General features: G+C 45.6%; 1 protein-coding gene across 3 annotated transcripts in view; it reads left to right on the forward strand.

Moving 5' to 3' along the window:
• Positions 1-12,211, forward strand: part of ANAPC16 (anaphase promoting complex subunit 16) — a 28,613-nt gene extending 16,402 nt beyond the window's left edge. For 2 of the 3 annotated variants that reach the window (XM_075348935.1, XM_075348937.1), the window contains one exon: positions 11,708-12,211. In XM_075348935.1, the coding sequence (XP_075205050.1) occupies positions 11,708-11,844 (137 nt within the window). In that variant the 3' untranslated portion in view covers positions 11,845-12,211. The remainder of the gene's footprint in view (positions 1-11,707) is intronic. The other variant, XM_075348936.1, reaches the window with a different exon arrangement.
• The last annotated feature ends 1,633 nt before the right edge of the window (positions 12,212-13,844 follow it).

Consider the following 13,844-nt stretch of genomic DNA (forward strand, 5'->3'; position numbering starts at 1 on the left):
CCAGGCCAAACCAAACATACCCCAACAGAGGAGGGGACAGTCGAGGTTTCGGTCCTTTCGGGGTGCGGGCAGGTCCCAATTCTCCTCGTCCAAAAGGCCTCAGAAGGATCAGAGGAACTCCGATTCATGGCGGTCTAAGTCACGCCCTAAAAAGACCGCCGGAGGTGCCGCTACCAAGGCGGCTTCCTCATGACTTACGGCCTCCTCACACCGCATCCTCGGTCGGTGGCAGGCTCTCCCGCTTTTGCGACACCTGGCTGCCACAGGTAAAAGACCGTTGGGTGAGAGACATTCTGTCTCACGGTTACAGGATAGAGTTCAGCTCTCGTCCTCCGACTCGATTCTTCAGAACATCTCCGCCTCCCGAGCGAGCCGATGCTCTTCTGCAGGCGGTGGGCACTCTGAAGGCAGAAGGAGTGGTGGTTCCGGTTCCTCTTCAGCAACAGGGTCACGGTTTTTACTCCAACCTGTTTGTGGTTCCAAAGAAGGACGGGTCTTTCCTGTCCTGGACCTAAAACTGCTCAACAAACACGTAAAGACCAGGCGGTTCCGGATGGAATCCCTCCGCTCCGTCATCGCCTCAATGTCCCAAGGAGATTTCCTTGCATCGATCGATATCAAAGATGCTTATCTCCACGTACCGATTGCTCCAGAGCATCAGCGCTTCCTGCGCTTCGCCATCGGAGACGAACACCTTCAGTTCGCGGCACTGCCGTTCGGCCTGGCGACAGCCCCACGGGTTTTCACCAAGGTCATGGCTACAGTAGTTGCGGCCCTCCACTCTCAGGGTCACTCTGTGATCCCTTACTTAGACGATCTGCTGGTCAAGGCACCCTCTCAAGAGGCATGCCAACACAGCCTCAACGCTACTCTGGAGACTCTCCAGAGTTTCGGGTGGATCATCAATTTTCCAAAGTCAAATCTGACACCGGTCCAATCGCTGACATATCTTGGCATGGAGTTTCATACCCTCTCAGCGATGGTGATGCTTCCGCTGAACAAACAGCGGTCACTGCAGACAGGGTTGCAATCTCTCCTTCAAGGTCAGTCACACCCCTTGAGGCGCCTCATGCACTTCCTGGGGAAGATGGTGGCAGCAATGGAGGCAGTCCCTTTCGCGCAGTTTCACCTGCGTCCTCTTCAATGGGACATCCTACGCAAATGGGACAGGAAGCCGACGTCTCTCGACAGGAACGTCTCCCTCTCTCAGGCAACCAAAGCTTCCCTTCGGTGGTGGCTTCTTCCCACTTCTTTATCGAAGGGGAAATCCTTCCTACCCCCATCCTGGGCGGTGGTCACGACGGACGCGAGTCTGTCAGGGTGGGGAGCAGTCTTTCTCCACCACAGGGCTCAGGGTACGTGGACTCAGCAAGAGTCCTCACTTCAGATCAATGTTCTGGAGATCAGGGCAGTGTATCTTGCCCTAAAAGCGTTCCAGCAGTGGCTGGAAGGCAAGCAGATCCGAATTCAGTCGGACAACTCCACAGCGGTGGCTTACATCAACCACCAAGGCGGAACACGCAGTCGGCAAGCCTTCCAGGAAGTCCGGCGGATTTTGATGTGGGTGGAAGCCACGGCCTCCACCATCTCCGCAGTTCACATCCCGGGCGTGGAAAACTGGAAAGCAGACTTTCTCAGTCGCCAGGGCATGGACGCAGGGGAATGGTCCCTTCACCCGGACGTGTTTCAGGAGATCTGTTGCCGCTGGGGGATGCCGGACGTCGACCTAATGGCGTCCCGGCACAACAACAAGGTCACGGCATTCATGGAACGATCTCACGATCACAGAGCTCTGGCGGCAGACGCCTTAGTTCAGGATTGGTCGCAGTTTCAACTCCCTTATGTGTTTCCTCCTCTGGCACTGTTGCCCAGAGTGTTACGCAAGATCAGGGCCGACTGCCGACGCGCCATCCTCGTCGCTCCAGACTGGCCGAGGAGGTCGTGGTACCCGGATCTGTGGCATCTCACGGTCGGCCAACCGTGGGCACTACCAGACCGACCAGACTTGCTGTCTCAAGGGCCGTTTTTCCATCTGAATTCTGCGGCCCTCAACCTGACTGTGTGGCCATTGAGTCCTGGATCTTAGCGTCTTCGGGATTATCTCAAGAGGTCATTGCCACTATGAGACAGGCTAGGAAACCAACGTCCGCCAAGATCTACCACAGGACGTGGAAAATATTCCTGTCGTGGTGCTCTGCTCAGGGTTTTTCTCCCTGGCCATTTGCCTTGCCCACTTTTCTGTCCTTTCTTCAATCCGGATTGGAAAAGGGTTTGTCGCTCGGCTCCCTTAAGGGACAAGTCTCTGCGCTCTCTGTGTTTTTTCAGAAGCGCCTGACCAGACTTCCACAGGTACGCACGTTCCTGCAGGGGGTTTGTCACATCGTCCCTCCTTACAAGCGTCCGTTAGAACCCTGGGATCTGAACAGGGTGCTGATGGTTCTTCAGAAACCACCGTTCGAGCCAATGAGGGATATTTCTCTCGCACGCCTTTCGCAGAAAGTGGTTTTCCTAGTAGCAGTCACTTCACTTCGGAGAGTGTCTGAGCTAGCAGCGTTGTCATGCAAAGCCCCTTTCCTGGTGTTTCACCAGGACAAGGTGGTTCTGCGTCCGGTTCCGGAATTTCTCCCTAAGGTGGTATCCCCCTTTCATCTCAATCAGGATATCTCCTTACCCTCTTTTTGTCCTCATCCAGTTCACCAATGTGAAAAGGATTTGCACTTGTTAGATCTGGTGAGAGCACTCAGATTCTACATTTCTCGTACGGCGCCCCTGCGCCGCTCGGATGCACTCTTTGTCCTTGTCGCTGGCCAGCGTAAAGGGACACAAGCTTCCAAATCAACCCTGGCTCGGTGGATCAAGGAACCAATTCTCGAAGCTTATCGTTCCTCGGGGCTTCCGGTTCCCTCAGGGCTGAAGGCCCATTCTACCAGGGCCGTGGGAGCGTCCTGGGCCTTGCGGCACCAGGCTACGGCTCAGCAGGTGTGTCAGGCGGCTACCTGGTCGAGCCTGCACACTTTCACGAAACACTATCAGGTGCATACCTATGCTTCGGCAGATGCCAGCCTAGGTAGGCGAGTCCTTCAGGCGGCGGTTGCCCACCTGTAGGACGGAGCCGTTACGGCTCTATTATGAGGTATTATTTACCCACCCAGGGACTGCTTTTGGACGTCCCAATTGTCTGGGTCTCCCAATGGAGCGACAAAGAAGAAGGGAATTTTGTTTACTTACCGTAAATTCCTTTTCTTCTAGCTCCAATTGGGAGACCCAGCACCCGCCCCTGTTTTTTTGTGTACACATGTTGTTCATGTTGAATGGTTTCAGTTCTCCGATATTCCTTCGGATTGAATTTACATTAAACCAGTTTATAATTTTTTCCTCCTTCTTGCTTTTGCACCAAAACTGAGGAGCCCGTGGGAGCACGGGGGGTGTATAGGCAGAAGGGGAGGGGCTTTACACTTTTAGTGTAATACTTTGTGTGGCCTCCGGAGGCATAGCTATACACCCAATTGTCTGGGTCTCCCAATTGGAGCTAGAAGAAAAGGAATTTACGGTAAGTAAACAAAATTCCCTTCTTTTTCCCATTTTTTTTCCCCATAAATCAACAGTGAGGAGAAGACATATTAGAAAGTTTCTTATCAGAGAAATCTGCTTTTATATATATATATATATATATATATATATAATATATATATATATATTATATATATATATATATATATATATATATATATATAATATATATATATATATATATAATATTATAGTTTATTATTCTCTAGTAAGGATAAATTTATTTTCTGGGGGCGCTTCTACCCCCAAAAAATAAAAAAGACAATTCTTTGAGCTCCGGTCCTTTCTAATTGTAGCTGTGTATCTCCACTTCTTAATATCAGGTTAGTAGTGAGGGACAGGGCATGTGTAAACACCTCTTCACGAGTCAAGAGAGCCGTATTTCCCTTGTTTTCTGTATTGCTGGGGGCCGCAGCCCTCTCGCCCCCTCCCCCACCAATTACACTTATATGGAATGTGAATCAGATAAAGTATTCTAACCTCTGACATTTATCCTCTATCCCTGTATCTGTAATGAATTGTAAGTAAATGGGGGGCTTGGACCCCTACTAATCTCTAGAAGGGCTTGTGCCTCTTTTTTTGCTCTTGCATGTCTTGTAGATTTCCTTCAGAGGGCAGTCACATCTCGCGTCTGCACAGGGTCCATAAATCACTGCTATCTTCTAGATCCCATGCACTGACACATTAGTATTATGATTCTCTACAAAAGTAGAGCCAGAAACCAATTCTTGTTGTTTTTGTTCCTGATATTTTTTTCCCTTGAGGGCAGCATATTTTAACACCTATCCCTGATGGGCAATTAAATGGGAGTTCAGCAGATCTCGCCTCCCAACATTCACTTGTAAAGCTTTGTTCTTTGGTTCCTGGGGCTAAAGGATGTACATTTACAGGCTCCAGTTTTCTGTAACCACCGATTAGAGTGACTCCCAAGATCGTTACCACCAGAAAATGGATGTTTTCCCCATCATAGCTATCATACAGAAGGTATTTTCAAGAGATATATGCACGTTTTCTTTTCTGCTGCTTATGCCATACCTTGATTTACTGGATCGCAGGTATTGATGGAGACTGGCTGATGACAGGGGGAATCCATTGACCATAGTCAATGCGATGTACAAGAATTGAAAGCTTCACTTGACACCCTGCCTTTGGCTTTATAGACAGATCTTACTTACAGAAACAGTATACGACTTTGAGTCCAAAATCTGCTCTACTGAGAGATTCTAGTGCACTGTCTATTCCATATATTTTTTTTATATGGACCTAAGAACTAAAAGGCAAGTAGTTGCTAACTACCTGTCTGTTCTGCCTGGCATCTATTTCTGCCAGCTCCGAGGAGTCACAGAGCACTCCAGCCAGCACTACTGTGGCTTCCGCTGATGTCGCGTCCACAGAGCAGCTGCTATTTCTTCCACTCTGCTCAGTTGATGGGGCATTATTGTTTATTTCATCTTGATTGACAGCTGGCTGCCCACTGCCTAACTGCAGGAGCTGGCTGTCAATCAGCATTATGTCAGTCACACTCCGCCAACAGGGCAGCCCACAAGAGGGAGAGGAGAGCTGCTCAGTTGAGGTGAAGTAGCAGAATCGCTGGCAGGAGCGGTTCTGTGACCACTCTGTAATGAAAAAAAGGAATGTTCAGCTCAGGCTAGGTTCACACTTCCATTAAATTGTATCAGTCACAATCCGCTGCTCTGGTAAACAACGGAATCCGTTTGGCGGATTCCGTTGTTCCCATAGACTTGTATGAGCGGCGGATTGTGACTGATGATGCTGCGTTGCACCCTCCGCCCGACTGATCAGTCGTGGAACGACTGGCAGCCTGTAACGTTTTTTGAGCAGCGTGATCCGTAGGATTTCGCTGCACATGCTTTCTCTGGCTACCTGCACACGTAACCAGGATACACATCGGGTTACCAAGCAATGTGCTTTGGTAAGTTACCAATATTTACACTGGTTACGTGTGCAGGGAGCCAGCGCTAAGCGGTGTACGCTGGTAACCAGTGTAAATATCGGGGTAACCAAGCAAAAAGTGTTTTGCTTTTAGTTACCCGATATTTACCCTGGGCTAACGTGTGCAGGGAGGCCGACACTTTCCCGCTCACCTCTGCCCCCTCCCGTGCTCCGCATGTGTGTACACACACACACTCACACACACACACACACACACCACGCATCAGTCATGCGTCAAGCAACGCATGTGACTGATGCAAAAACAACGGAAATGTGAACCTAGCCTCACCTACTACGAAATACTACGAAATCCAGGTGGTGCCAAGTCCTTACCAGCTTGGAAGCAACAAAGAAAAAAGTTAAGGTATGGACCACGGCACCAATTCCAGATGAAATAAAAAAAATCCTTTTTTTTATACATTTTAAAATCCATGCAGAAACCGCAAGCTGGAACCCTGTGGCAAGGTAACCTTTATGCGTTTTGGACATGGGAATAAAAACAGAAAACGTCCTTAATCATAAGCCTTTGGCTTATGAGTAAGGAACTTTTTCTGTTCCAGCTTGCGGTTTCTGCATGGATTATTAAAATGTATAAATAAAAGATTTTTTTATTTCATCTGGAATAGGGGGCCGGGTCCATACCTTAACTTTTTCTTTGTGACCACTCTGTACTGGCATCGGGGTAGAGCAGGGCAGGTGGTTAGTAACTACCTGCCTATTAGTTCTTAGGCCCTTAGCAAATAACTTAAAGGAGTTATCCGGCTTCTTTTGACTTTTTTTTTATTACCCTATAGTGCAACATTGGGGCAGGTAAGTAGATAGAGACCACTTACCTGCCCTTGCTGTCAGCCCCTCTCCCCCGGCTCAGAGTGGTCATGTGACCGCTCCTGCCGCAATTTTGCTGCTTTCTGGTCATTTCATGTCAACATGGGCAGGGCCATGTTGACATGCAAATCTGGAACAGCATGTTGCATCCCTGCTGGACGTTTACAGTGCGATGAGCCCCGCCCCCTCCCACACATTCCCACCGTACTCTCCCCGCAACCTCCCCCTAAACTGCTGTGGGGTCCGTCACCTGGGGGAGGGGCCTGGCGGCGGCTGCCGTGGTGTCAGCGCCAGCACCGGGCCCCCTGCTCAGGATCGCACATTCAAATGTACCGGCATCACAGATCACAGATGCCAGTACATTTGAAAGCGCTGATGAGAAGGAGCGCAGCGCTGGTTCTCATCACTGTCACGCTGTCTGTGCTCTCTTCAGCACAGCGGTAACGTCAGTACTGTGCTGATATGTCCAGAGCACAGAAAGCGTGCGAACGTGCAGGAGCGGCAGGGGACCGAGGACGGGTGAGTATGTACTCCCTACATGTGTTCCCTATGGGGGTAGGGGGGGTCGGTACAGAGCGCCGTGTGCAGAGTCCGGTGTGCGTGTGCAGAGTCCGGTGTGCGTGTGCAGAGTCCGGTGTGCGTGTGCGCTGTTATTTAAAATGCTGTAGTCATAACAGGTCAGGTGCTGGGGAAGAATACTGACAGAGAATGTGTGTGCAGGGGGCGGGCAGAGGGCAGGGCTGGACACTGAGACCGGGCGGTGCCAGCTCTGACCGGGGGGTTTAGCACAGGAAGTTATGTTTGCTTGTGCTGAAAGTAAACAAGGTGCTGCAGAGAAAAAGGGTGAATTCAAGAGGAACAAAAGTTAGAAAACAAAAAATAACAATGTAGGGGAGTTTTATATGACAATACAGCACAGATTAGCTTACCAAAAATTTTTGAGTTTGTCGGACAACTCCTTTAAATCATCCCAGACAGTCCTGTGCTAAAGTTATCACAGTGACACCCACGTTTGATATATTGGTACATCCTTTATTATTGTTTATTTTTAGACTTTTATTTTTTCACGACCTCTTAGTTAGCTTTGAGCCAAAATGTCTTAAAGAGGACCAACCACCAGAATTTTCATATATAAACTAAAGCCAGTGCTATACTGGTTCTATAATGCTGATTCTATACATACCTCTAGTTGTGAGATTGGATGTATAGTTTCTGAAATACAAGCAAGTAAAGTTTTGAAATGCACTGTTATTCCCGCCGCTGTCTGCCTGCCTGTCTTCCTCCCCCCCCCCCCCTGTCCTTCCTTCCTCTACCCCCCCCCCCCCTCCCGGCAGGGGGTGGGAATCGCTATCAAAGCCTGACCCACCTATTCGATATAAACAGTGCATTTCACAAACTTTTACCTGCCTATGTTTCAGAAACTATACATCCGATCTCACAACTAGAGTTACGTATAGAATCAGCATGATAGTGCCAGTATAGCACTGGCTTTAGTTTACATAGGAAAATCCTGGTGATTGGTCCTCTTTAAGACAAGATTTTGGCTGAAAGCTAACTAAGAGGTGGTGAAAAAAGTCTAAAAATAAACAATAATAATAAAGGATGTACTAAATTTATCAAACATAGGTGTCACGGGGATAAATTTGGCGCAGGACTGTCTAGTTTAAAAGGGGTTGTCTGGGACGATTTAATTCAAGAGATCAGGAAAACCTGAGTGGCAGTAAAGAAGCTGTTTTTGCTGCATTTATATTGTCATTTGTTTAACCCCTTCACGACCATGTAAGGATATATCCGTCATGGAGCGTGTACCGTTAAGCCGCGCCCCCTGCCCTGGCGGCGGCGGTCGGCACACATCAGCTGTTTTCAACAGCTGACATGTGTGCCTGCTAGCCGCGGGTGGGGATCGCTTCCACCCGCGGCCATTAACCCCTTAAATCTTGCTGCCAAAGTCTGGCAGCAAGATCTAAATGCGCGCGGCCATGTTTTTTACTTACCACCGCCCCCACCGGAAGTCACGTGCGTGATCACGTGACTATCGGTGGTTGCCATCGTAGCACAGGGTCATGTGATGACGCCTGCAGCTATGATGTTTCACTTTCGTTTTCACCTCGGCACGGAACAGAGGGAAAAAAGAAAGTGACTGTATCTCCTGTTTACAGCTTTATAGCTGTGATCAGCAGATAGATAATAGCGATCGGATTGCTGATTGCTATAGCCCCCTAGGGGGACTAGTAAAATAAAAAAAAAAGTAAAAAAAAAAGTTTTAAATAAATAAAAAAAAAGTAAAAGTTCAAATCACCCCCCTTTCCCCCCCATTGAAAATTAAAGGGTTAAAAAAATAAATAAATATACACATTTGGTATCGCCGCGTTCAGAAATGCCCGATCTATCAAAATATAAAATCAATTAATCTGATTAGTAAACGGCGTAGTGGCAAAAAAATTCCAAACGCCAAAATTACGTTTTTTGGTCGCCGCAAGTTTTACGCAAAATGCAATAACAGGCAATCAAAACGTAGCATCTACGCAAAAAATGGTACCATTAGAAACATCAGCTTGAGACGCAAAAAATAAAGCAGTCACTGAGCCTTAGATCCCAAAAAATAAGCTACGTGTTTCGGAAAATGGCGCAAAACGTGCACCACTTTTATTGGACAAACTTGTGAATTTTTTTTAAACCCCTTAGATACAAGTAAACCTATACATGTTTGGTGTCTACAAACTCGCACCGACCTCAGGCATCATACCCAACATCATCAGTTTACCATATAGTGAACACCGTGAATAAAACATCCCAAAAACTATTGTGCCATCACACTTTTTTTGCAATTTTTTCCGCATTTGGAATTTTTTTGCTGTTTTCCAGTACTACCATATGGTAAAACTTATGGTTTCATTTAAAAGTACAACTTGTCCCGCAAAAAACAAGCCCTCATATGGCAAGATTGACGGAAAAATAAAAAAGTTACAGCTCTCGGAAGAAGGGGAGCAAAAACGGAAAAGTGCCCCGGGGCTGAAGGGTTAAATAAAGTTAGTTTTATTCACCAAAAAACGCAGCTGCATTTTTTTTTTTCCACTCATTGCTTTCAATGGTGGAAAAAAAAGCAGCAAAAACGCTGAAAGAATTGACATGCCGCTTCTTTCAAAAATGCAGCATTTTGTCATTTCAGTCAAGAAAAAAAAAAAAGCGTTTGTGTTTGAGATCTCTGGAAACTCCTAGGTTTTGCTGGTACTGCAAAAAGCAGATTTTTATTTGTATGGATTTGCATAAAACCAATAAAAATACCATGAAAAAAAATGCTGTGTTAACATTGCCTTTGGGTGGCTTTACACACTACGAGATCGCTAGCCGATGCTAGCGATGGCGAGCGCGATAGCACCCGCCCTATCATTTTGCCGACATGTGAAGATCGCTGCGTGTAGGGCCCGAGGGGGGGGGCGAACATTATCGCTACGGCAGCGTCACACATACTTACCTGCTCGGGCGACGTCGTTGTGACCGGCCGAACCGGCGTCACAGCGACGTCACTAAGCGGCTGCCCAATCAAAGCTGAGGGGCGAAGATGAGCGGGACGAACATCCCACCCACCTTCTTCCTTCCTCATTGCTGGCGTGTGGCAGGTAAGGAGAGGTTCCTCGTTCCTGCGGCGTCACACGTAGCGATGTGTGCTGCCGCAGGGACGAGGATAAACTTCGCCGCAGCGATAATTAGGAGAGGAACCCCATGTCAATGAGGAGCGATTTTGGACGTTTTTGCAACGATCCAAAATCGCTCCTAGGAGTCATACACAACGAGATCACTACAGCGGCCGGATGTGCGTCACAAAATCAGTGACCCCAACGAGATCGCTGTAGCGATCTCGTAGCGTATAAAGCCCGCTTAAGACAGTGAGAGCCCTGGTGCTGGCTGCTGCAGATTGTGATTACACAGGACTGATAGGAGCCTACTCAGGAGATGAGAGAGGAGGAGAAGGTGAGCAGCTAACTGCTGTATAGAAATCAATGAATCCATTTGTGAAAGTCCTCCAGCCGTGGATCCAGTTGAAATAAAAAGTTTTATTCAAGTTAATAAAGTGACATCCATGTAAAGTACATGTCACTAACTTTGCTGGAATAAAAAAATCTGATTTTAACTGAATTCACATCTGGAGGACTTTAACTGGATTTACGGATTACCATATTGGGCAGGAGGGGATTCCTCTGTGCCAAAGACTATAGTGCTCTTGTCTTGCTTGACCTGATTTCTCGGTAACATAGAAATCAATGGGCTGGGGAGAGCTGACTTGTATGTTAAGAGTTAACTCCTTTCCTGGAATGCAACTATTGGGCGCACTGCCAGAGTTTGGGCAGTCACTGTTGGCTGCTGGGCTCCATGGAAAAGAGCTGTAAACTACGTACGATAAAGGTTCTCATTGCAGTAGCATGACAGCAGAAAAAAAGCAAGTCTATTGCAAGCTTGCTTATTTTCATGCTGTCAGACTAATAAAAACAATTTAATACCTTTAAAATACTCCTTAAATGGAGGAAATTATCTTAATTTTAACAAAATTTCGCAATTTAGGTCATGGCACTTTCCACAGAAGCCAGAAACCCTATGATATATGTGGTTTACGATATGGAAGACCGTTGTATGGTGTAAAGCCAGAATTCTGGCTTTTAGCATACTGAATCTCCTCCACATTGTGCACCCAAACCTCTGTTATTGGTAGTGTCTACATCCAAGTGCTTGATGGTTTGGATCTACATAAGATATATATGGCACCATAGTGATAAACTGAACTCTGTACTAGAAATGTGTCATTGCTGTTAATATATAGAAATTATTTCACCCCAACATTGTCAAGAGTGGCTTTATAATGGTCTTGAATGTATTAATTTTTATTTTTTTTTTAGACATTTAAAACTGATATTTATAGCTTAAGTATTTTTGTTGGAAGATTCTACAAAAATGATAATAATATTTATTTACTTGTATAGCGCCATTAATTCCACTTGCATCAGCAACACTGTCCCCATTGGGGCTCACAATCTAAATTCCCAATCTGTATGTCTTTGGACAAACTATCCACTTTGCAGAATATCTTCTTAATGGCCATACTTGCTCTTGATTGGAGTCACATCTCACTTGTGCTCTCACTGTGTCCTCTAAAGAGTTCATCCAGACCCTTCTAAAGTCTTTAATTGCTCAGCCAGTTTGTCCTCAGCGTACAAACCTCTTGCTCCTGTCACTGTGTGATAAGACTATGTTCCAGTCATCCACTATAATTCATGAGGATCCTCTGTAGGGATGACCTGAAGTCATGGAGCACCCTTGAGACACAGAGGAGGATTTTGTTCTAATTGCAGTAACATTTGTTTAGGTCTAATCTTTTCAGATCAACAAGTGTCCCGAATGGAGAAGTTGGCTGGATTAGTGGAGGAGCTGGAGGCTGATGAGTGGAGATATACACCAATCGAGCAGCTCCTGGGCTTCACACCTTCTTCAGGGGGAAAGTGACCTACAGACTGCTGTCACCAAAATCTGATAAACTGTATGGGTTTTTTTTAATGTGCCGTTATTAAAAAGGGCTTAATGTTATATATCATATGTCCGCTGGTTCTTCATACAGTAATTATTACATTGCAGACTTTTGGAAACCATCGAGAGAGTCTAGAAATACACACTTGGTGAACACTTCCACGATTTGTGACTCTCATGTCCCATTGTACCTAAGCTGTGAAGGAACAGGGAAGAATGTTTACACATTTCGATACATGAAAAAAATATTTTATTTTATGTGCAATATATTGCTGCAATTTTGATGTTTTTTGTTTTGTTTTTTTCGTACCTTATTTTCTAAAATAAAAATGAGCAATGGAATTAACTATTCATTAATGTCTATTATATTAACATACAATATATGTACTGTATACAGTGTGTGTATGTGTGTATAATCATATATACAATATATATATTAAGTATATTATATTGTGTGTGTGTGTGTTCGTGTGTGTAATTACATACATGCTACACAAATATATTTGGGCATCTACAGATTTAACCTTTAGGACTTTCCCATAAACCATATTATGGAATTATGGAGTCGGTCCACCTTAGCATCCATAACACCTTTTACTCCTTTGGAGACTCTTTCGGTGTCTATGGGAGTGTTTGCCCATTTGTCCAGAAGAACATTTCAGGTCAGACATTGATGTTTGATGAGGGGGTCTGGCACGCAATCTCCATTTAACTTTATTGCTTTAATATTTGATGGGGTTGAGGTCAGGGCTCTGTGCAGCCAGTAAGGTTCTGCCACACCAAACGCCTCTAACCAAGCCCCTATGCACCTCACTTTGGACACTGAGCCTTAGTCAGTCATTCTTCAACAGAAAAGGCCTTTCTAAAATGGTTTCCAAAAAGGTGGAAGCATACAGTTTCCAAAAATGTCTTTGTATGCTGAAGCTTGAAGATTTGTCTTCACTGGAAATAAACTGCCTAAGCCATTCCCTTATAACCCCACAAACTGTGGTTTACTTCTCCTCCAGCAAACTGTACTATTGGCACAATGGTGATATAAGCGTGCATGCAGTTGCTCGGCCATGGACTCCTTTGCCATGAAGCTCACGGTGTACAGTTTTTGTGCTGAGGTTATTGACTGAGAAGGTTTGGACTCTGCTTAATCAGTGCCATATTGGTGACTTTTTGGCCCCGCTCTGTAACTTTATATGGTTTCTACTTTGTCTGTCCTAAACACTTCCCCTTTTCCATAACTTTTAAAATGACGACTCATATTACTTACAAGAACATACTCGAATGCGGGGAGCTCTTTAGAATCGCCTATTTTTTTCCCCACACATTTGTACAGGCAGGCTGCATAGGAGGGGGTATTATACATCTCTGGTAATGGGACTGAATGACAAAATAGAAATCCGTAATTAAGACGTGAGTCCCAATACTTTTGTCAAACTAAATGTTTGTGTGTGGGGGAGTGTGGAGAGACCATTGTTAATCTGACTACTATCTGAAGTGTGTGACCAATTTAACAAAATAAAGATTAAAGGCCTTGTCACACACAGAGATAAATCTGCGGCAGATCTGTGGTTGCAGTGAAATTGTGGATAATCAGTGCCAGGTTTGTGGCTGTGTACAAATGGAACAATATGTCCATGATTTCACTGCAACCACAGATCTGCCAAAGATTTATCTCTGTGTGTGACAGGGCCTTAACAAAAATTGTTCGTTTTCTTCAGGAATTATGGGGGAAATGTTTGAATATTCATTACACCGTGCTAGGTTTGCACACTTAAATAGCAACAGTACTTTTAGCATAAATCATTAGTACAGGGGAATATAATAAACTTTGTAATATATCTTATCAGAAATCTGCTTCCTTCCCCACTTAAGAGCCACTTCATCCACTTTTGAAAAATACCCAACCTTAGATAAAATGGACTTCAGGCTCAATGTGGTGCGATGTGATGTGACATCCTATTATGCTCTATGGAAGAAGAGTGAGG

The sequence above is a fragment of the Anomaloglossus baeobatrachus genome, chromosome 5, assembly GCF_048569485.1.
Source record: "Anomaloglossus baeobatrachus isolate aAnoBae1 chromosome 5, aAnoBae1.hap1, whole genome shotgun sequence".
In the NCBI taxonomy this organism is placed as follows: Eukaryota; Metazoa; Chordata; class Amphibia; order Anura; family Aromobatidae; genus Anomaloglossus; species Anomaloglossus baeobatrachus.